Raw genomic sequence first — 23,068 nt, forward strand, 5'->3', positions numbered from 1 at the left:
GGGGGAGAGGTGGGGGGGGGGACAGACGGAGGAAGGACTGCCCTGAACAGTGAGTTCAGAGCCAGGTACCAGCCTCCCTGCTGGCTGACTTTGGGCCACCAGAGGAAACTTTCTGGGTCTCAGTTTAACGCTCTTTGAAATGGAGGAGGGGGGAGCCTGATGGTGCCCTGCGTGGGCAGGGGGGCTGAGTAACCTGGGAAAGAGGCTTGGCTTGCACGCCTCAGTTTTCCCATCTGTCACTGGGTGACCATCAAAGGGTCCTGGGCCCCAGCAGCCAAAGGGTGCTCACTCTGCGGGATGCGGGCCCTACAACAATCACACACTCTGCAGAGGGACTCTGCCCCTCACTGTATGCCTCAGTTTCCACATCTGAGATATGGAGTGCTGGGTCTTTCGTGAAGATCTAATGGCTAGACATAGGTGCCTAATAAGTGTTGGTAAGGTCAGGGAGCAGGGGGATCAACCCCCTGACCCAGAGTGGTCTGGGCAGGAGTTACCCCTGAACCTGAACCTGCACTCAAGTTCAAAAATCAAACCAGGAGGCAATGAGCCCTTCTCCCAGCTTCTTGGCTGCCTCCCCAGCTTCAGTTTCCCCCAAATATAAGCCCGTCAGCCAGCAGAGGCAGGGTTATGGGCTCTGTGGTTGAAGGGGCTGGGGCTCGTTGCCTAACTCAGCTGCATCCAGGAGGCGTGACTTGGGACCAGGACATTCACCTCCTGCAGGCTCAGTTTCCCCATCTGGAATATGCGGTGAGATCCAGCATGTAGCATGTGAGGTTAGCCATTGGCCTGGTATATGGTAGGTGCTTAATAACCGTGCCACACTGTTCGTTATTATAGTTTATTGGTGGAGCTTAGACTTTGGACCCTTCTCTCCTGATTGTGCCCTCAGGCAGGTCTCTGGTCCTCTTTGAGCCTCAGTTTTCCCTACCTGGAAGATGGGGCTGGGCGCACCAACCAGAGGTAGACTTCTGCTGTCCAGCACCTCCAGCTCCTGATGACTATTCTGGCAGTGATGAGTGGGCCCTCGTGGGTTCGGAGGAGAGGGTCCCTTGCCCCTGCCCCCTGAAACACTCAGAGCAACATTTTATGTGTCAAAAGGAATTTTACTGAAAGGATCCATGGGGGGGATGATGGATAAATTCCAGGAGGGTGCCAGTGTGGAGTTTGGGTGAGGTGACAGCTGAGCATGGCCGTGGCCTTCTCTGCTGGAACACCTGGACCTTGGGGCCCCCCCATCCCACCCTGAAATCACCATAGCCAGGACTGAAGGCACCCAGAGACACACCTCCTGCCTCTAAAAAACCCAACCCCCCCCATTCCAGGGGCAGGGCCAGCTGGGTATGTAAACAGGATCTTGGGGAGTCCCACAGCCCCCTCAGTGCTGCTTCTCATGGTGAGCTGGGGGGCCAGGAAGCGGGCGTAGGAAGAAGGCAGGGCTCCACAGGCAGCGGTAGGCCAGCAGGTGAGGCCCCAGAGCATACAGTAGGTTGCACACGAAGAAGCTGGCCCAGGCATCCTCAGGCACACGGTAGGTGAAGGGCGTGCGCAGGTGCATGGAAGCACCCATGTGTGAGAACTGTGCCTGGTGGCCAGAAAGGGAGGATGGATGTCACAGACCAGGAGAGAGCAAGTCCCAGCATCACCAGCATCCCACCTTGGGGAGCTCAAAATGTCCGCATCCCTATCTCGCTGGCTCTGCTGACCTACCTGTCTCCCCCCTTCAATCCACCTGTCTCTAAATAGCCCTGTCCCCACATGTCCTGTCTATCCTCATCCATCTATCTGTAAGCCTCTCCCCAGCTGTCTAACTAGAACCATCTTCAGGGTCTGCTGGACCCTGAACCCTATTTCTCTGCCCTGAGTCCAGCTCCTCCCCCTGGTCTTCCCCACCCCAGGCAGCCTTGATACAAATCCTCTCAATTCTACCCCTGATCGATAAAATAATAATATATCTAATGGATGTCCTCCTAGTCCCACTGCCCTGGCCAGGACCCAGCCTTTATCACTTCCCATCAGAAACCCAGAAACATGCCCCCAGCTCTGACTGGGCCCTCCACTGCTCAGAAACCTTCTACAGCTCCCCATTGTTCTCAGCACAAGCCCCCAAGCCCAGAGTTCAAAGCCCTTAGCATCTAGCTGTCAATTTATCTTGTCTCTGCCTTTAACCACGTTATGGGACTCTAAATCACTGTCCCCCTCTGTGCATATCCTTATGCTGTTACCATTCCTGGAATGCCCTTCCCTGCCTGAAGAACTCATACCCATACATCAAAGCCTATGCCCCCGGGGGTGTGTGTGATGAATTGGGAGATTGGGATTGACATTTATACACTAATATGTACAAAATGGATAACTAATAAGAACTTACTGTATAAAAAAATAAATAAAATAAAATTCAAAAATTCAAAAAAAGAAAGTAATATCTTTCCAGAGCTAAAAAAAAAAAAAAAAAGAAACATTTATTTGAAAAAAAAAGAAATGGAAAATTACAAAAAGAGTAAGTGGAAAAATTACTGAAAATGGTTTGGCAAGGTGGGTTAGACAATGTATGTACATTTTGTGGTTTGGCAGGATCACATTTTCTTGAGCAAAGACTCAGCATGAGGGCTGGGGTCATCTTTATGGACACAAACTACAACCTAGTTCAAGTGGAAGTCAAATTGAAGTTTGGTCAACTCTCTTAGCACAGTGTTAGCCAAGCCCTTTTTTTTTTTGGTACGCGGGCCTCTCACTGTTGTGGCCTCTCCCGTTGCGGAGCACAGGCTCCGGACGCGCAGGCTCAGCAGCCATGGCTCACGGGCCCAGCCGCTCCGCGGCATGTGGGATCTTCCTGGACCGGGGCACGAACCCGTGTCCCCCGCATCGGCAGGCGGACTCTCAACCACTGCGCCACCAGGGAAGCCCAGCCAAGCCCTTTTTTCTGTATAGGGGTTTAGAGTTCAGAAACCTCATGAAACCCAAAACATTCCTTCATGGAAATTTTCTTTGCTTCAGAAATTCTGAACAGTCCTAACTGGCTTGCTACCTAAAACTATGCAAAAAGTAAAATCTATGTTTAAAAGGAGTAAAGAAATTTTCTACACAAAGCCTTGAATATGCTTGAATGACTATTCTCCCTTAATAATAACCCTTTATAATTAGATAGTAATACACAAAATAAAAACAGAGAGTAGGATGATAGCTGGGGCTCAGCTAGATCAATCCAGTCCTTCTGGTTTACAATTTTAGAAGATTTCCCTCCTCCTGAAATAAGGTTTCCAATTTCTTGAACTTGTCAAGTTAGATACTTCCAACTTCTTTAATACCTCGGATACTGAGTATCATTGAGTATCATAAGGAGAAACATATAATTTTCAGATTCTTCCTTCACATCACATAGAAAAATAAATTACAGATGGAATAAAGAGGCAAATATTGTGTGTAAGAATTTTTAAAGCCTATGCATGAGAAAGCTTTTGAAATAGCAAAAATATCTCCAAAGCTTGACTTTAAATGTTGGTAATCAGAGGCTTCGGACTCAGAACACAGCTTCCAAAGCAAAATAGAGAGAAGAAAGAAAGCAAGTTAAGAGTAGTTCTTCTGCCTTTAAAGAGCTGGATGGGAATGAGACGTTCTTAGCAATTTTGATAGATGGCTGAGATTTTTACAGCACTCTTCTGTACAATAAAATTATTTTTGACAGTCATCGTTAATGAAACAACTAATAATAATAACTGATAATAATATTCAGAAGAGAAATAGACAATGAGTATTTTCTTTTATTGTACTTTGAATATACAATCATGCCGCAACAAAGCAAAAAATAAATAGTAAAGTACAATAGAGAAAAAAAAAAAAAGCCTATGCCCCCTTTTCTAAGAAATCTGCCCCCTCTGGAATCCTTCTCAGACTCTCTACCTCCCTCTATTCAGTTCTAACGTCATGGGGTTTGGGGTGTCTGTGTCTGGCTCTTTCTCCCCCACATTAGGGAATCCTGGGGTACTGAGCTGGGGGTGGAGCCTGTCAGGGGCCTCGTATCACCCTGCTCAGGGTGAGCACAAAAGCAATTGATGAGCAGGCAGAAACTTTCTTCCCTATGCACTGGCCCACCCCACCCCATTCCACCCCACCTCACCTGGCCAATGGCTCCAGCAAATACCAAAGTCCAGTCAGGCAGCCAGGAGCAGCCAGGAAAGATGAGGGCATAGATGGCCAGGCCATAGAAGGGCAGCACGTAGAACATATTCACCAGCATCTGGGGGGCACACAGCTGATGGATTGAGCGGCTGCCCCAGTTGAGTCTCCTGATACCCCTCAGGTGGTGGACCCAAGGAGAATCTGGCCAGCCTCAGACCCCACCCAAGACTGGGGCTCTCTGCACATCCTACCCTGTGCAAATTGCTCCTTTATTTCCCTTGGGTTTCCTCACCCATCCCACTCCCACACACTGAGCACACCCACCTTACTCCAGAAGTAGCATGTGACCCTGGCCTGGCCAATCAGAACACCCCAGCCCCCTGGCCATAATAGTCAGCTATGAGCATGTGATTTAAACTTGGCCAATCAGAGCCTGCCTGAGACTTATACTTAAGCTGAGGAATTAAGGGCTCACACTCCTCTGTGGTGGCTAAGTAGAAAGAATGGAAGCCTAGAGCTACCCAAGGCTGTCTCTGCCATACCACAAAGGCACTACCTGGGAGTGGAGCACATGTAAAGAAAACACAGTCTAGAGACAGAGCTAACCTTGAGCTCCTGGATCCAGCCATACCTGAAGAGAATGTCTATACTTTTTTGGTAGGACAATAAATTCCATTTGTGCTTCCACCAGTTTGACTTGTGTTTTTGGCACCTGCTTCAAAGGGGCCCAGTAGACCCCTAACCACGGCAGGACTGTGGCCCTCTCCTCCCATCTGCCCTCTCACCTGCACCTTCGGATAGGCCACGGGGTCCCTCAGGTATGGCTCATACTGATAGATGTAGACAAAGCAGGCATCCATGGGGCAGTCAAGCACCACCTGGGGCCCAGAGACAAACCAACAGCCTCAAATATCCCTCCCAGAGGAAGCCTTCCCCGGCCTCCCGGGAGGGGCCCATACCCCTTGCTCTGGCCTGCCCCAGCTTTGGTTCTCTCCTCTGGCTGAGAATCCACAGATATTTGAGCTGGGGAGAAGGCTACAGGGAATGGGGCTTTGTGATGGAACACTCCGGTTAGACTCGATGAACTTCCCTGGATGATCAGACGGGAGAGCAGTGGGCTTTTTGCACTGGATAATGAAGATAAAGGAGGGAGGGATGGGCTGGGGACGGGGAGTTGGAGGCAGGTAGGCTGGCCAGTGCAGACTCACCAGGCCCCGAAAGAGGGTGAAGAACGCAGCAAAGATGAGGTAGATGATGAGGGCCAGGTCAACTGGGCGCCGCAGAAGGCCCTTTCTTTGTTCCTCCTCCACCTGCCCCATGAGAAACAGCATGAGAAGTCTGGTATCCAACAGGCACTCAATGAAGGCTCATCCCTTCTTCCCTAATGACCAAGGAGATCTTTCCAAGGAGATAACGTCTTTGACCAGAAGCAACTCAAATAGGGGACATTCGGGCATTTGGCACAAGGCCTATCTGGGGGGCAAGGGACTCACCATGTTGGGAGTGCAGCAGCTTGGTGCCTGGGTCTGGTTGAAGACCCTCAAGCCAGCCCAGCAGGGGACCAGCAAGTAGGGGATGGTGAGGAAAAAGGAAGGCCTGATCTCTGAGTTGTATTTGCCTGCCATGGTAGGAGAGACAGAGTGTCACGCAGTGAGGATCCCCCAGGCCCGGCCGGACCCTTTAGCTGGGCCATGTCAGGGCACCTGGCTGGAAGCTGTGATTCACAAATGCCATCCTAGCTCAGCCCTAACACGTCTGACTCCCGAGTGCCCATAAGGTGATGTCCATGCTCCTCAGCCTGGCCTGCCTCAATTTACCTTCTGGACATGGCTCTTACACTTCAGCTCCCCCTAGAAACACCCTGGATATTCCTCTTGCACAGCCATCCCCACATCCCTGGCTGCCTTCTCTGCTCCGCCTAAGACCTACCTACAAAGGTTTCACTCTGCCCTCTGGATCCACCTTAAAATTCCCTTCTTGTGTCAAGAGCATTCGGGGCCAAGCCCCTGGGGTCAGGAACCAGCTAGCTGGGGAGGAAATGGAATGTGCTTCCGCTCCTCCCAGAGGAAAATGGTGGGGGGAGGTGGGGAAAGGCTGCTGGCTTAGGCTCTGAATGGAGAGGCATGTGGTGGGGAGGAGGTTGCCCTCTGCAGACATTGGAGAGGGCATGCAGGACCCACTGGGAACTTCCAGACACAGGGCAGTGACCCAGCCCAGGGAGACGCGACTCCTCAGAGCCAAGTCCTTACCAAGGATGTTTCCTGGAAGGAACACCAGAATGCTCATGACGAAGGATCCCAGCCAGTAGAGTGCAAGGTTCCGGTACCTCTTCCTGGGCAGGGGATGGAGGGGTGACAAGTAGATCCCTGTCCCCCAGTCTCAGAGCCCCCGACAGGGTCCAGAGACCAATCTGGGATCCCCAGCTCTGGATCCCTTCAGTGTCACCCAGAACAGAAGGGACAACAGGAAGTTGAATGAGGGAATGAACAGTCAGATGCTCTGTCCAAGGACAGTAGTGTCTGCCCAGGCACAAGGTGGGAGAGAAGAGAACCGACCATCACTGACACCTGTGATGTTCCCTGGATCCTTCTCCTGGCCACTCCTGTCTAGAGCCCTAGAGAGGCTTCCTGATTTCCCCTACAGATACTTCTGGCTTCATCCTGACCTGGGACCTCCCACCTAAGGACTCCACCTCCTTCCCAGGGTCCAGGTGCCACCCTGCCCACCCCACGCACCTTTTACGGATGGCACCAGCCATGGCCAGGTAGAGGAGGTAGTGAACAGTGCCATCCCAGTAGCAGATGAAGACCCCGTGTGCCGTGCGCAGGTACGGCTCACCCTACAGGGGCAGGTGCAGGGCTCAGACGGGCAGTAGGGCTGCGGGCATCCCAGACAGCTCCCTACATACCTCCTTGGTGTAGAACGCCATGAAGCTCCCCATGTAGCCATCTTCCTCGAGAGCGATAAGGAGGTCCACCACGGAGGTGAAAGAGAAGACTGCGAACACTAAGGGGAGAGTAGCAGGGCATGGGCAGGGTGTGGACGGGGCACAGACCACGTGTGGGCGGGGCCTGAGACTGCAGGTCGGTGACCGGCCACCCAGTTTCCGGGCAAAGCCTCTGCACAAACCTGCTCCCAGGCCCCACCCCACAAGTCACACGACCCACAGCCCGCCTCAGAGGGAGGCACAGTCCCTGCCTTTAGGGGTCCCCAGGCTGATGGGAAAGGTGCTGTCCCTGCACTCAGGAGTCCCAAGTCAGAAGGGGGAGGCCCCTTGAGGTTCCCCAATCAGTAGGGGTTCTCCAGTCTCTGAGGTTCTCCAGTCTGATGAAGGCCCCTCAAGGGCTGCCAGTCTGATGGAGGAGGCCCTTGCCCAGTTCTCTTCCCTAAGACCCTCCCACCAACTCACCGGCAAAGAGTGGGTCATAGTAGATGTCACTTCGGGACAAGCTGTATATAGCCAAGAAGAGCAGACCCAGGATCAGGGCGCTCATCCACACCACCCCCAGGGGGCTGTGGAGAGGAAAACCAAGTCAGGGAGGCCAGGCCCATTCTGAGGTCCTGCCCCACCCTAGGGCAAGAGCAGACTCCAGGAAGCTCCAGGTGAGGAGGCTGAAGCATCTGTCCATCCAGGAAAGCCATTCCCTGAAACTCCCCTTTCCTAGCACCAGGCTCTTGCCCCAGCTGTTTCCCTCTTCTGGAAACTCCTTCCAAAAGTCTCCTTTCCACTTGGCAAACTCCTACTCATCCTTCATGGCCCATCTACATTGCTCCTCCTCCAGGGAAGCCCTCCCTGACTCCTCAGAAAGGATCATTGCCTGACTTGGGCCAGGCACAGAGAGAGCATCTGTCAACACTTCTGACTATATGATTTATCCAGTCACTTGCTGATGTGTGTGACAGTTTGCTTGCTCTGTCATTCAACAGCTCCAAGACCCTCTGTGGCCAGTTCCAGTGCCCACACCTGCCAGAGGGTCTCTAGTGCTCAGCTCTGTACACCTCATGGTCTGAAGCTCCTGACTCCTCAGGTAAAGTCCAAATATTTCCATCAACTCCACCCCACCCCTGCCCTGATCTGTCCCCATCAACCTGATAAGGCAAGTCAACCAGCTGCAGAGATAACAGAAGCCAGGTCTCTGGGCAGCCCCCAACTCTTGGCAAACCAAGGCCAAGGGTGGGAGGGTGGGAGACATAGCCAAGGTCACACATTCCCCCCCACACTCTCTCCAGGCCCCGACCTTCTCCTGAACCCCTCTAACCCCTAGGATCCCCATTCCTAGCCCCATCTAACCAACATGACAATTATAGTAATCACATGAGACCACACCAGCGTCTTGGCACACAATTTGTAATCCCAAACTGTAACTATGGGATGAGCTCTAGAATTATGTTCATTACACAGTGAAGAAACTGAGGCTCCCGGGGCAACCTGGCTCACTCAGGGTCCAGGGGGATGGAGCCAGGAATTTGTACCCAAGGAACCAACTCCACAGTCAAGACTCCCTCTACCCCATGTCTTGGGTTGCACTGGGTTTGGGAGTGTGAGGGGCTTGTGGTTGCCTGGTACCCAGTAGCTGGATCCAGAGGGTTGAGGCCTAGGGTTAGGAGATAGGGACAGGGGAGGTCGAGGTACGTAGGGGAAACTGAGGCTAGGGACAGGGTGGGCCAGCCCTGAAGAGAAGAAAGTCCCAGGCCTGAGACAGGCAATGGAGGGACAGTCTGGTAGCGGTGGTGCAGCAGAGCGTGTGTGTGGCAAGAGCCGGGTCACTGGGGCATTATCTGGGGCAATACTTTGACCCTTGGGGACTCTGGAACCTGTGCTGGGCACATCCCTGGGAAAACACCAGAAACCCTCCAAAACCCTGCCTTGTTAGGGGCTCTGCTTTTCAAAGTCCCTCCTCCCCAGGCCCCAAACGTCCCAGGAGCGCCCCCACCTCCACCACACAGCTCCGGGCCTGCTGGAAGGCGATTTCCGGTCGGAGGTGGGGGGGTTCTTCTGACCCAGCCCCTGTCCTCGCGGGCCGGAGCGGCGCGGGGCCGCTGAGCTCGGGGGAGTCCGCGCATCCTCCATCCCGCCCCCTCCACACCCCAGCCCAGCCCCGCAACCCCCGAGGAGGCCGCCCCGGCCCCTCCCCGCACGCACTACGAGAGCGCCGAGACGTGGTTGAGCGCGTAGGACAACGGGAGAGCGCCCAGCGACAGAACTGCGACCTTGCCCGCCAGCGGCGGGATGTCCATAGCGGCGGTGCCGGGACCCCGGCTTGCTTTCTGCTCGGCGGTGCCTCTGGGCGCGGAGTTGCCAGGGACCCAGCCCGGTTCTGCCCCGCCTTGCGCAAAGGTCGCCCCCGCGCTGTGACTGCCCTGCGAGGCCCCTCCCTGTCGCAGTGGCCCCTCCCCGCCTTGATAGCCTCGCCGGACTCTGCGCTGTCCCCAGTGGCAGTCCCCGTCGCCCAGCCGGTTTCCCTCTCTACTAATGCTAGAATACGATGCCTCAAGGATGCTTCCGCTTCTGCGTCCTGGAGGCCACTTCAGTCTAAGGGAATTCGTTCCCCGGGCCTCGTTCTGTACTCCTTTCTTCACCCTAAGGCACAGGCATCCTAACCTCGACCTCGACCCCGAAGGGGGACCCTTTTAACGCTTCACATTCCACAGACCTCCCTCCAGCCCAGGATCAAGTGGGCATTGTATGTGCGCGCTGACAGAGGAACCTCATCCGCTTGGGTGCAGAGTTCCCTTCAGTGCCCTTGGATTTGAGTTTTCATGCGGTGGCCACAGACAAATTTAAATGTGTCCAGGTGTGAAGTTTTAACTGGTCCCGGGGGCCAACTCAAGGCAGACGGTCAGGGACCAGGGTTGGGGACACCTTGAAGGACTCCATGATTCTCTGCTGTGTTCCTTCCGTGTAGCTTGAACCCCTGCTCATGTGGGCGGGGTCCAAGAGGTGGCTGAGATTATAAAGTGGGGATGGAGTCAGTTTGGTGAGGAGTTTCGTAATGGTGCTCCTGGCAGGAAACCAGGAAAAAATAGCTCAGGCTTGGGGATGAGCAGCAAAAAGGAGGCACTGAAGGCTGGGGTTGGTGGTGGGGTCATGGAGCAAGGTGGGGTGGGCTTGGGAGCGTTCTGAACAGCCTGGAGGAGGCTGGGCTCCATTCGGGGACATATGCAAGGGGGCAGGGCTGGACCAGGGAGGGGGCTACAGGGTGGAGAATTAGGAGGCAACTTTTTGTTAATCCCTCCAAGGAGACTCGGATTCTTGCCCACGTGCTATTTGTGGGTGCAGGAAACAGGGTGAGCGGTGCCCACCTGTTTCCTGCCCTAGGGGGCCCAGGTTTTTTTCTGGCCGTGCCACGTGTCTTGTGGGATCTTAGTTCCAGGGATTGAAACTGGGCCACAGCACTGGACCACCAGGGAATCCCCTGGGGGGAAATTCTAACCCTCACATCCCCGCAACTCCCACCAGGCCCAGCCACCGCCTTCTCCATGGGGCAGTTGAGTCCCATCTCTGAGCCTGGGTGACAAGATGATCTTCTGGCCACTGACCTGAGAGCCTCCTTCCCCAGGTGCCTGTTGCTCACGTGTGAAGCTCAGGTTTCTCTGGGCTGATCTGAATCTCCAGCCTCATTTCTTGACTTTTCTCAATTCTTGACTTTTCTCAATTCTTGTGGTGCCAATACGCTACATGCCTCTCTCCTATCTGCAATATGGACCCTCTCGTATTTCCTCACCCCTTAAAGCAGGCCCCAGTGTCCCCTCCTCCAGGGAGGTCTCCCTGCCACTCCAGCCCCACTTCTTCCCCTGGAGGGCCAGGGGTGTCTGGTGCAGCTCTGTCTACGGGTCTGGCCTCGCATCCTGTATCCGGGAGATACCTGCACACCCACACAGCATTTGGAAGCCTCCTCTTCCAACTGTCCCCGTGGCTGGGGCTAAGGTCCGTGGTCTGAGTCTGGCGAGCCTTCTGGTCACTGAGAATTAAATGGAGGGCTGACCTTGACTTAGTGAGGTGTTTGGGGCTGAGGCCCAGGGTTCCCATCACTGGGACCTCTGGCTGCCCAGACCTATACGCTTGTGCTCAGGACTCTGGCTCCCCAGGGCAGGCTCCACCTCACCCCCTTGCCCTGCCCTGGGTACAGCGTCCATGGTGGGGAAACAGGGTAGTACGTGTCATGCCAGCCAGGGGTTTGCTGCTGAGACTTCCAGACACTGAACTCCCTCACTGAGACACCCCCGAGGCCGCCTCCACCATAGGTCCCACTTCCTCTTTATGGCATTTATCAGTCTCAGATTGTGTTAGGGGTTAATGGCCACAGCACCAGCAGACTGTGGGTGCCCAGGGGCAAATCCCATCCATGTGATTCACAGTCAGTGCTCAGTGTTTGCTGAATGACTGTGTGAACTGCAGGCTGGCCCAGGAGCCTGACGCCAGCTTGAGTCCTCAGACCCCATAAGCTCACAGGGGTTGAGCAGGACCTACTGGGTCCGTGTATGAGGCAGGGGGATGAGAGGTAGGGGCTCCTCAGTTTGCCAGGCCCTGATACTCCAAGCATGGCTCACAGATTTCCGAGACCCTGCCCCGTCTGCTCACTCAGCAGCTGCAGTTGCACAAGATCCCCAGGTGGTTTCTGCACAAGTGTGACGCACAGGCTCTGGAGACGGGGCAAGCTCTCCTTGGTCTGGGCTACCCACTAGGCTCCCCTCCTCTAGGAGGCGTGTGATGTCTTAGTACAGTGTATCCGTCCCTGAAGCTGTCCCCCAAAGGCACGAGCCCTAGGGACTCGTGTGTCCACTATACCTGTAGGACCCAGGGCAGCTAGGGTAGCATGGGCTGCAGCCATCACTAGCCAGGTTTGTTGTGCGTGTGTGTGTGGGGCCCCGTCAATGCCACCTGTCAAGAGACGTTGAGGGGCACAGGTGTGCCCTGGGTCCACCTGCCTTGTGGGTCTGAGGGAGGAATGGGGCCTGCCTGGAGACCCCTCCCCAGCCTCCTTCTGCAGTGCAGTGCGCTAGGCTAGGAGGGGAGTCCCTGATGCCCCTGGCCCAGGTGCAGCCAGGTCTTGGCCAGCTGGCCGCCCCTCCCCTCTCCAAAGGTCCTCCTCTCGACTCCAACCCAGGCCGATTGGGGACCCCACGAGCAGACAAGAGGTCCAGGTGGTTTTCCAGGATTCCTTGGTGCTGGGCAGCCTTCAGAGCAGCATCCTGTCCCCACCTGTCCAGCCTGGCCCTGCTAAGGAACAGGAGGGGTTTCTGGTGATGGCAAGACCAGGCTGCCGTGGCAGGCAAGCACCGGGATTTTAATACACAGCACGACACTCGCAACAATGGGAAGGGCGGGCAGAAAAGCAGGCCGGAACATTCCACAGTCCAGGAATGGTCGGTCTTTTGGAAAGTACATTTGTGCATTTTTCCAGAATACTCAGTAGTAAGGCCGTCTGGGGTTGTTCTGTGGGAAGCAAGAAAGATAAAAGGGGAGGTGGTTATGCTGTGCTAAAGGGAGCTAGCAGTTCCTCCCGTCTAGAACCTAGCGGGGGCAGCTAGCCCACATCCTCTAGAAGGGAGGGCAGGCTTTGGGGAGGCGAGGCAGGCTCGAACAAGGTGGAGAGGTGGGGTGGGTCTGCTGGAGAGCCTAGCCGGACTGCGGAAGGAGGGACACTTCTGTGACCAGCACCACCACCCGCCTACAGCGGAGGAACTGCGGCGGCCCAGCCACAAGCAATGCGGGGGGATAGGGACACACGCACCAAGGGGTTGGGCCGGAAGCGGTAGGCCAGCATCATCCTCTTGCGGAAGGCCTCGTACTCGTCATCTTCCTTGGAGAGCTCGGCTGGCCGGTCAATGCCAAAGCCAGCACCATCTACCGTGGTGGTGCCCCTGCATTGGGGCAACGGGTGGTGTGAGCCGGGGAGCAGGCTGGCGCCAGCAAGAGGGGGGTGAGGGACCTGAGCTTGGGGCAGGGAGGCTTCACCCGCCCTGGCTGGGCTCAGCAGCAGCACCCCAATGCAGCTCAATGTGGGGGCTATGCTGGGCTGGGTGACATCTGTCTGGGACACTCCTGGCACTGTGGGAAGGTGGAGAGCCTAAGACGGCCCAGCCACCAGAGTCCAAATCCCTGACCCCCAGCCCAGTGACAGGGCTGGACCCAGGCCCTGGGCCTATGTCTCCGTGTGGGACTTCTCCTCTCCCCCCTCCCCCCTGGCATTGGAGGTCACACTCACTTATTGACTGGGTTCTTGATGCCCTGGCCTTCTGAGCCCAGGCCATCGCCCTCCTTCCAGCCCATCTTCATCAGCATCTGGTAGCCGATGTTCTCTATTGTCAGCTTGAACTCCTTGTACTCTGAGTAGTCAGGCTCACGGCCCTCCTGCAGGGGGAGGAGGTAGCCGTCATCCACCAGGGCTGCAGCCATCCCCAGTCCCAGCTCTGGCCTGAAACCCCAACCCCACATGGCTTCATTGGCCGCTGGGACCACCTGTCCACCTGCCTCCCCACCACTAAGTCAGACTCCTCGAGAAGAGATCAAGCTGTCCCTTCTCAGAGGCCCCAGGGCCAGAAGCAGTACTGAGCTCCCTGGTGGCCAAGTCAAAGAGGGCAAGGTGACAGGTCACACAGGCCTTGTCTACCATGAGAAAGATTAATGGTTCACCAGTGAAGAAAAATCCCATGTTCCAAGAGCAATTTGTTACACAGAGTGCTAAAAAGAGTGCTGTGGTCACATGAGGTGACCATCACATTGGTGAGATTATGTGGTACAAAGCAGTTTTAAAAAAACCCTCAAAAGACTATGTGGAATGTTCTGTCAGCCTTCTCCTCTTGAGCATGAAAGCAGCATGGGAAGAACAATTTCACTCTGGAGAGCCCAACACATGGGGGCGTCTGCCTGAGAAATGCTTTGCCTGTAAACTGCATTTAATTGGCTCCACTGGAAGCAGAATTTCCCTAAAGCCCCAGCAAATGTCTCTAAAGCGGCAGTTGAGATGCTATTTGCTAATTCCCTACACAGATGGCACCTGTCATAAGCAGGTGCCACCCGTGGCAAGAGGGTCCTACCCCTCTTGTGAGCGAGCGGGCCCGAGGCCACCGCAGGTGCCTGCCACCTGAGGAGGCTGCAGGAGGGGCTGGGACACTGCGCAGGCTGCCTGCTAGACAGGCTCACAGCAGGGGCTGGTGTCTGGGGCCTCTCCCAGCCTACCTTCAGGGCCTTGAAGGTCTCCATGAACTTCTCCAGCTCATCGGGTGGCAGAAAGTCTCCGATGAAGTGTTTGCCCCGGCCCATCTTCGTCAGCTGCTCCGCCCATTCTGCCCAGAGATGGGGTAAAGGTGAGAGGAGGAAGGAGGGTGTGGCAGCCCCACAGCAGAAGTATGAGTCCCGGGGGGAGTCTGGGGCCATGGGGAACGAGGCGGCTGGTTGAGACCTCGAGCCCTGCTCTCCCACGCAGCCCTTGTGTACCGTGTTCAAACGCCAGTGAACACTCAGAGGACCATCCTTTTGCCACTGAAGAAACAGGCACAAAGAGGCCAAGTCTCTTGCTCAAGGCCTTCCAGGCTGAATAGGTGGCTTAAGACCCCAATGTGGTGTCTCCAGGCACTTCCTGGGCTGGTGAGTGGGCTTCCTGAGCCCACAGCACCCTGAAGAAAAGGGCAGCCTCCACCCCACCCCTGTAACTCGCTCCGTGGCCCACCCCGAGTCTTGTCCATCTCCATGCGCCGCAGCTGGTGCTCCCAGGTGCCCAGCTCGCTGTCCACCTCCTCGTCGCTGTCATAGCCATGCTGGTGCTGCTGCAGCGCCTTCTCCCACAGCAGCTGCATGTCCTGCATTGCTCGCTTGTGCTGCATGATCATGTCGTACATCTGCTGCATCTGTGGGCGGCACACGCCGGTAAGCAAGGCCGTGCCCTGTGCGTGCAGGAAGCTAGCCCCCTCGCCTCCCCTGTGCATGCTGGGCACCCCTTTCCCCCCCTCCCTGGAGCAGGCACAAGAGCAGGGCTCAGAGCAAGTGTTCAGGAAGGCACCGAGTCCTGTGTCAGGACATGCCCTGGGTTCCCTGAATCTCTATTTTGAGCAGGAAGGACCCCCGGCCTGGAACCTGGAATATCCTGGGCACCATCACTGTGGACCAAATGAGGGCGACGTGGGCTCCTGACCACTGGGAGGGTCGAGGGTGATGTGATGGGGCTGCCAGCCTGGAGGAGGTGGCCCAGGTAAGCTGTCCCAGCTGTCCATATCCTGGCCACAGAGCTCCCTGCTGAGCCAGCCCTCACTCCCAAACTGCCCAACACCAACTGAACAGCTGTCGCATCGTTCAGGGCACCCAGTGCCAGACAGGCTTATCCTGTACTGAGTGCTGCGGGGAACTGTAAGGAAACCTTAAATGGAGACTATCCAGTCAGGACCAGCCCACGAGCGCAGTGGGAAGTAGCCGTGGAGCATCAGCTGAGAAGGCTGCCCAGGCAGCACGAGAAGGCCTGGGCTCTGGGCCCAACGGTGGGCTTGGGAGGGCCCCCAGGGGGTGGCTTGCCATTGATGGGGGACCCACCTGCCCAAGAGCCTCTCCCCTGACTGTGGGATTCACCCAGCACAGGGAGGCTCAGAAAGAATACACCGTGACCACTGCCCCACAGGGCAGGGTGGGAGACGATACTCCACCAGCCCCTTGGAGCCTGCCTGCCCTGCCCCCCAGGGCCTTACCTCCTGCTGCTCCTTCAGCTGCTTCTTCTGGGCATCCGAAAGCTCTGTGACACCCACCAGACCCACGGGCTTCCCCTTCTCGTAGCCTAGACCCTTGAGGTCCTGAACTAGAAACAAGACACAGGCTGGTCAGCAACAGACATGTGGGCTTAGCCATGCATGTGTCCCAGGCAGAGTCCATGTGCTGACGACACCTGACGCACTTGGCCCACGTGGCAGGACACATAAGTCGGAACGGTTAGTACGCATGTCACTTGATGACCTCGGGGGCCTTTGCTCCGCTCTATCGTGTGTACTCAGTTCCATCCCCACATGACTGCTCCAGGCAGGCTCTATGACCCCACACTGCAAATGCTGACACCAAAACTCAGGAGGTCTGGGGCCTCACTCAAGGTCACACAGCTAATGGGTGACAAGGCAGGGAATCTGCAAAGCTAGAAATGCTTGCACACAGGCTCTTGGAAGTAAGCCCCACGGTGAGCAGATACCTTATGTAGACACACAGGTCTGGAGTCTGGCAGAAGACTCAGCTGCGTGGTTCTGTTAGCTCCTTCTGGGGAAGCAGCCAACCATCTTTAAAGCAACTGACATTTAAGCTGGCATCCACTTTGGAGCTTGGCTGGAGCCTGCAACGCTAACTCACATCAAGATGCTGCAATGGCCCCATCTGGGTGGTGGAAACAACCACCCCTCAGGTGGTGGCTTCCTGGGGAAGAAGCCAGGCAGAACAGGGTGCAGAGGCCCCTCTGGGGGGATGGAAAGAGCCAGGTCTTCCCAGCTCAACGGGGCTGGGTCGTCGCCTGCAAGAACCACCCACAGGTGCTCCTGGACCCTAAGATTGCACACCAATCCCTCCTCGGTCTATGGGGGCTCTGAAAGATGTTGGAGAGCCCCATGGAGAGAGCAAGGGAGCCAAGGTCTGAGCAGCCTGCTGTGTGCCTGGATCACGTCCACAGTCCCTTTCCTCCTTGGGCGACTTCACCAGTGAACAGGCAGGTGGGGGCTGCCCACGCTCCCCTGGGGACAATGTGGGCCAGTGGGGCTTGAATCTGAACCTGAGACTTCGGAGGCTGTACTTGTCCCCTAGAATGTGAAGGACCTGGCAGCTGGGGCTGGACCTTGCGGACATGATCTCAGAGGCGGGGGTGTGCGTGCGTCAGAAGAGCCCTCACATCTGAGCACCCTCCTTTACAGCGGGCACCAGGATTGGCACTTGAGCAGCAATCCGACCCTAGGCACCCTCAACCCTGGGTAGAAGTGCTATCTAGAGCCCCAGGGAGTACGAGACTTTTCAGTCAGTAGCTTTTCTCTTTGGCCAAGGGAGGCACTCAGCCAGAGACCACTATCAGAGCTGGGCGGGCAGGGCCAACAGGCCAGGCCAGCCCTGTGACCTGGGGGAGATGCCTTCCCCCTCAGCCCATCCTTGTGTGGCAAATGTGGGTGTTGGCGCCAGGGCATATATGGCTCTTCTTTGTGCCTGTGTGTCCAGCTCCAGTGAAGTCAGGGGTGAGGGAGGTTGAGAGAGTTCTGCCCGTGCTGCAGGCTGCGTGGTGAGGGAGTCAGACAGACGACATGAGACGGCCAATTAACAGTCACCAACATCATCTGCAAAATGTGATGACAACAGACCCCCACCCTTATGGGTTTGTGGTAGAAAATGAGAAATGAGGCCACACGTTGGCTGTCCCTGAAACTGCTGTCAAGGAGGGAGAAGCTGGAGATCACTGTGCAAAATTGACTGTAGCAATAATTGTTCTCATCACTGTGCGTTTCCTGAGCTTTCTATGACAAAACTGAATCCAAGTACTTTAAAGCTTAAGGGAGAAAACAGGACTATCTATATGCTGTCTGTAAGAGACTTACTTTAGATACAAAGACACAAGTAGGTTGAAAGTCAAAGGAAGGAAAAAGAAATTTCAAGCAAATAGTAACCAAGACAGAGCTGCACTAGCCATACTAGTATCAGACAAAATATACTTTAAATCAAAAAAGGTTTATGAGAGACAAGGAAGGATGTTATATATTTACAAAGATTTGATACAGAAAGAAGATATAACAATTAAATATATACACAGACTTAACAACAGAGCCCCAAATGAAGCAAAAATTGACAAAACTGAAGGGAGAAATAAACAGTTCCATAGTAATTGTTAGAGATTTCAATACCCTATTTTAAATAATGGACAGAAAATCAGTAAGGATATAGAGGACTGAACAACACTATAAACCAACCAGACCTAATAGATATCTATAGAACATGCAATCCAACAACACCAGAATACACAATATTCTCAAGTACACATGGAACATTCTCCAGGATAGATCATTTGTTAGGCTACAAAACAAATTTTAATAAATTTTAAAAGACAAATCATACCAGGTATCTTTTCTGATCACAATGGAATAAAGCCAGAAATCAGTAATAGAAGGAAAACTGGAAAACTCACAAACGTGGAAATTAAACACTCTCCTAAACAACAAATGGGTCAAAGAAGAAATCACAAGAGATCAGAAAATGCTTAGAGATGAATGAACACAACAGCGCAGCACACACCAAAACTTCTGGGGTGTAGCAAAAGCAGTGCCAAGAGGGAAATGTATAGCTGTAGATGCTCACGTTAAAAAAGAAGATAGGGCTTCCCTGGTGGTGCAGTGGCTAAGAATCCGCCTGCCAATGCAGGGGACACGGGTTCGAGACCTGCTCTGGGAAGACCCCACACACTGCGGAGCAACTAAGCCCGTGCACCACAACTACTGAACCTGTGCTCTAGAGCCCAGATGCCACAACTACTGAGCCCGTGTGCTACAACTACTGAAGCTCGCATGCCTAGAGCCCGAGGTCCGGAACAAGAGAAGCCACCGCAATGAGAAGCCCGTGCACCGCAACAGAGTAGCCCCAGCTCGCCGTAACTAATGAAAGCCCGCGTGCAGCAACGGAGACCCAATGCAGCCATAAATAAATAAATAGATAGATAGTTAAATAAATAAAGACCTCTGATCAATACCTAACTCTACATCTTAAGGAACTAGAAAAAGAAGAGCAAACTAATTCCAGAGCTAGCAGAATGAAGGAAATAACGATTAGAATGGAGATAAAACAAACAGGAAATACAAAATACGAGAGAAAAATCAATGAAACCAAAAGTTGGTTTCTTGCAAAGACCAACGAAATGGACAAATCTTTAGTTAGACTGCCTAAGAAAAAAACAGAGAAGACTCAACTACTAAAACAATAGGGGGATACAGCAGTCCACTTTATCTGCAGGGGATACATTCCAAGATCCCCCCAGTAGATGCCTGAAACCACACATAGTACTGAACCCCGTGTATACTATACATACATACATACGTATGATAAAGTTTAATTTATAAATTAGGCACAGTAAGAAATTAATGACAATAGCTAATAATAAAAGAGAACAGAAAAAAAAAAAAAGAGAACAGTTATAACAACATACTATTATAAAAGTTATGTGAATGTGGTTTTTCTCTCCTTCTCAAAATATCTTATCACAAATGTAATGCCTTTTCCATTTTAACTAAGTACTCAGCACACACTGTGGCCATAACTTTCGCAGTCTGAGGTACGACAGCAAAACTAGCACAAACTTCTTTTTCCTTCTTCACAATTTCATGGATAGATGATTTGTTCTTACCATAGATCTTAGAGACCTCAGCCTAAGTCAAGAACTTTTACCCTTTCACTTAAAGGAAATACTTGACGGCTTCTCTCTAGAATGTCTACATTGCCAGCATCACTACTCTGTGCTGTGAGGCCATTATTAAGTAAAATAATAAAATAAGGATTATTTGAACATAAACACTGCAATACCATGACAGTCAATCTGATAACCGAGTGACTACTGGTGACTAATGGGTGGGATATGCTGGTCAAAGGGATGATTCACATCCCAGGCAGGGTGGAACAGACAGCACAAGATTTCATCACAATACTCAGAATGGCACAAACTGGATCACCTAGAACGGCATAAACTACCAAAACTAACTCAAGAAGTAACAGAAAACTTGAATAGACCTATAACAAGTAAGGGGACTGAATCAATAATCAACTCTCCCCTCCAGCCCACCAAAGAAAAGCCCAGAACCAGATAAATGCACTGGTAAATTCTACCCAAGATTTAAAAGAAGAGTTAACACCAATTCTTCTCAAATTCCTCCAAAAAGTTAAAGCAGGACACACTTCCTAACTCATTCTATGAGGTCAGCATTATCCTGATACCAAAAGCAGACAAAGACAATATAAGAAATCTACAGACCAATAATCCTTATGAGTATAAATGCAGACAGAAATCTGCAACAAAATATTAGCAAACCAAATCCATCAGCATATAAATAATTAGTAAACTAATTATTTACTACAACAGAGGGGGATTTATTCCAGAAATGCAAGGGTGGTTTCATCATACAAAAATCAATGTAATATTCCACCTTAATAGAGCGAAGGGAAAAACCCACATGATCACTTCAATTGATGCAGAAAAAGCACTTGACAAAACCTAACACTTTTTCATGATAAAAACTCAATAAACTAGGAACAGAAGGGAACTTCTTCAACATGACCAAGGTCATCTATTAAAAACATACAACAACATCATACTCAATGGTGAAAGAACAAAAGCTTTCCCCCTAAGACCAGGAACAAGGCAGGGATGCCTGCTTTCACCACTTCTGTTCAGCACAGTACTGCAAATCCTAGCCAGAGCAATTAGGCAAGAAAAAGAAATAAGAGGCATCCAAGTTGGAAAGGAAGAAGTAAAACTATCCTTATCTGCAGATGACATGATCTTATGTGTAGAAAACCCTAAAGACTGTTACCCTGATACATGAATTTAGCAAAAGAAAGAAGATACATAATCAACACACAAAAAATCAGTTGTATTTCTTATACTAACAACAAATCATCCAGAAAGGAAATTTTTAAAAAATTCCATTTGCAACAGCATCATAAAGAGTAAATCACTTAGGAATAAACTTAACAGAGGTATAAGACTTGTACAACAGAAAGACAAAACACATTGAAAGAAATTAAAGAAAACCCAAGTAAATGGAAAGCTATCCAATGTTCTCAGATTGGAAGACTTAAAATGTTAACATGTCAATACCTCCCAAAGCAATCTATAGATGAATACAATCCCTATCAAAACCCAACAATGATTTCTGCAGAAATGGAAAAGCCCATCTGAAAATTCATACAAAAATTCAAAGGACCTCAAACAGCCAAAGCGTGAGAAAGATGAACAAAGTTGGAAGACTGACACTCCCGATTTCAAAATTTCCCACAGAGCTACAGTAATCAAAACAGTGTGCTACTGGCATGAGGACAGATATATAAACCAGTGTAATAGAGCAGAGAGTCCCAAAATAAACTTTTACATCTATGGGATTTTTGACAAGGGTGTCAAGAGACCATTCAATGCAGAAAGAACAATAGTCTCTTCAACAAATGGTGCTGGGAAAATTGGATCTCCATATTTAAAGAAATGAAGTTGGACGCTTACCTTATAACATATATAAAAATTAATTCAATTTAAGAGCTAAAACTATAAAACTCTTAAAAGAAAACATAGGGGCATATCTTCAAGACTTTGGATGTGGCTATGGTTTCTTAAGACCAAAATCACAGGCAACAAAAGAAAAAATAAATTGCACTTCATTAAAATTTAAAACTTCTGTGTATCAAAGGACATTAAGGGGATGAAAATACAGCCCATAAAACTAGAGAAAATTTTTGCAAATCATGTATCTGAATGGGGGTTAATATCTAAAACATTTAGAGAACTCCTACAACTCAATAACAAAAAGACATACAACCCAATTAAAAAATGGGTAAAGGGCTAAAACAGACATTTCTCCAACTAAACTATACACTGACCAATAACACATGAAAAGATGCTCAACACCATTAGTCATTAGGGAAATGCAAATCAAAACTACAATTTGATTTCACTTTACACTTATTAGAAGAGCTATATAAGGCGAGAATGAGAAGAAACTGGAACCCTTGTGCACCGCTGATAGGAATGTAAAATGCTGCAGCTGCTGCAGGATGCAGTTTGGCAATTCCTCAATAAGTGAAACAGAATTACCGGAAGACCCAGTGATTCCACTCCTAGGTATATACAAAAAAAGAATCAAAATCAGGGGTCCGAACGGTATTTGTAGGCCAGTGTTCACAGCAGCACTACTCACAATCGCCAAAAAGTGAAAATAACCCACGCTTCTAAACAACTGATGAATGGATAAACAAAAGGCTGTCTATCCGTACACTGGAATTCTATTCAGCTGTGGAAATAAATGAAATTCTGACATGTGCTTCAACACAGATGAACCTTGAAAACATTACGCTCAGTGAAAGATGCCAGACCCTCCCCAGGAGGCTGAGGGAGGGGGTCGGCCCACCTGACAGAGGTGAGGGAGAAGCATCCACGTCCCTCTGCACCAGCTCGGCAGGCGGGAGCTCCACCTTGTCCTCTTCAGGACCCCACCGGCTCTTTCGCTTCCTCTTCATGTTGGCTGTGGTGGCCGGCTTCCCTGGGGCAGCTGAAGATGGGTTGACGTTGGGCAAGGGGGCAGATGAGGTAGGGCAGGCAGTGGCAGTGGGCATGGACCCCAACGGGGTCTCAGGAGGAGATCTGCGCTTCAGTCCGAGGTCAGGTGCCGTGGGGGTGCCCGTGGGACCAGCCTTGGCTTTCCTGAACTCCTCCAGCTTCTGGCGGTAGTACTTGTACCCTTGGCTGTTGGGTTCATACAGAAAGCTGCAAAAGAGAGGGGGGGGCACACCGTCATTGGGCCTCAGCCCCCTACCCCTGATTTAGGGCAGAAGAAGCTCGGGCCTTGTGTAGGCACACTGGGGCCAGCTAGGTCACTTCAGGGTCATGTCAATATGGAGGTCTCTATCGTGACCCCTGCCCTGCCAGGCCTCAGTGGCTGCTGGTGGCCCAAACTAGAGGAACAGTGTGACATGGCCACAGCCTGTCATGATGCTGTTCCTGTGAGCTGAGGGCCACTGCAAGCCCCTACCTCATCTTTACTGGATGCCCGTCACAATATCACTGATCCCCTGCTTCGAAGGAAAAGGTGCGGGCTCTCTCAGACCTTCCCCAGGCTCTGCCAGGCTTCTTCCCCTGCTGTCCTAGATGAGTGCACCAGTGCCTACAAACCAAGAAATCCTGAGCTGCGAGAGACACCTGGTGCCAAAAGGGGCAGGATTTGTCCCAAACCTGACAGCTGGGCGTATTTGTGCTCCTTT

The 23,068-nt window shown here is 52.2% G+C and overlaps 2 protein-coding genes across 4 annotated transcripts in view; both read right to left on the reverse strand.

The window, feature by feature from the left end:
• Window positions 1-1,094: 1,094 nt before the first annotated feature.
• On the reverse strand, window positions 1,095-9,455 carry TM6SF2 (transmembrane 6 superfamily member 2). The gene is made up of 10 exons (XM_024767500.1): window positions 9,263-9,455; window positions 7,529-7,632; window positions 7,028-7,125; window positions 6,855-6,958; window positions 6,369-6,451; window positions 5,613-5,737; window positions 5,328-5,429; window positions 4,905-4,997; window positions 4,118-4,237; window positions 1,095-1,585 (listed from the first exon to the last, which is right to left on the reverse strand). Exons 1-10 carry the CDS (start codon window positions 9,355-9,357, stop codon window positions 1,379-1,381), a joined length of 1,131 nt encoding a protein of 376 aa, XP_024623268.1. The 5' UTR covers window positions 9,358-9,455; the 3' UTR covers window positions 1,095-1,378.
• A 2,882-nt stretch (window positions 9,456-12,337) lies between these two features.
• SUGP1 (SURP and G-patch domain containing 1) overlaps window positions 12,338-23,068 on the reverse strand; it is a 29,831-nt gene continuing 19,100 nt past the window's right edge. For 2 of the 3 annotated variants that reach the window (XM_024767437.1, XM_024767438.1), the window contains 7 exons: window positions 22,219-22,574; window positions 15,799-15,905; window positions 14,793-14,970; window positions 14,303-14,409; window positions 13,329-13,474; window positions 12,855-12,984; window positions 12,338-12,556 (listed from right to left, as the gene is read on the reverse strand). In XM_024767437.1, the coding sequence (XP_024623205.1) occupies window positions 12,530-12,556; window positions 12,855-12,984; window positions 13,329-13,474; window positions 14,303-14,409; window positions 14,793-14,970; window positions 15,799-15,905; window positions 22,219-22,574 (1,051 nt within the window). In that variant the 3' untranslated portion in view covers window positions 12,338-12,529. The remainder of the gene's footprint in view (window positions 12,557-12,854; window positions 12,985-13,328; window positions 13,475-14,302; window positions 14,410-14,792; window positions 14,971-15,798; window positions 15,906-22,218; window positions 22,575-23,068) is intronic. The other variant, XM_024767436.1, reaches the window with a different exon arrangement.

This window comes from Neophocaena asiaeorientalis, unplaced genomic scaffold, assembly GCF_003031525.2.
Source record: "Neophocaena asiaeorientalis asiaeorientalis breed wild unplaced genomic scaffold, Neophocaena_asiaeorientalis_V1.1 scaffold87, whole genome shotgun sequence".
Taxonomy (NCBI): domain Eukaryota; kingdom Metazoa; phylum Chordata; class Mammalia; order Artiodactyla; family Phocoenidae; genus Neophocaena; species Neophocaena asiaeorientalis.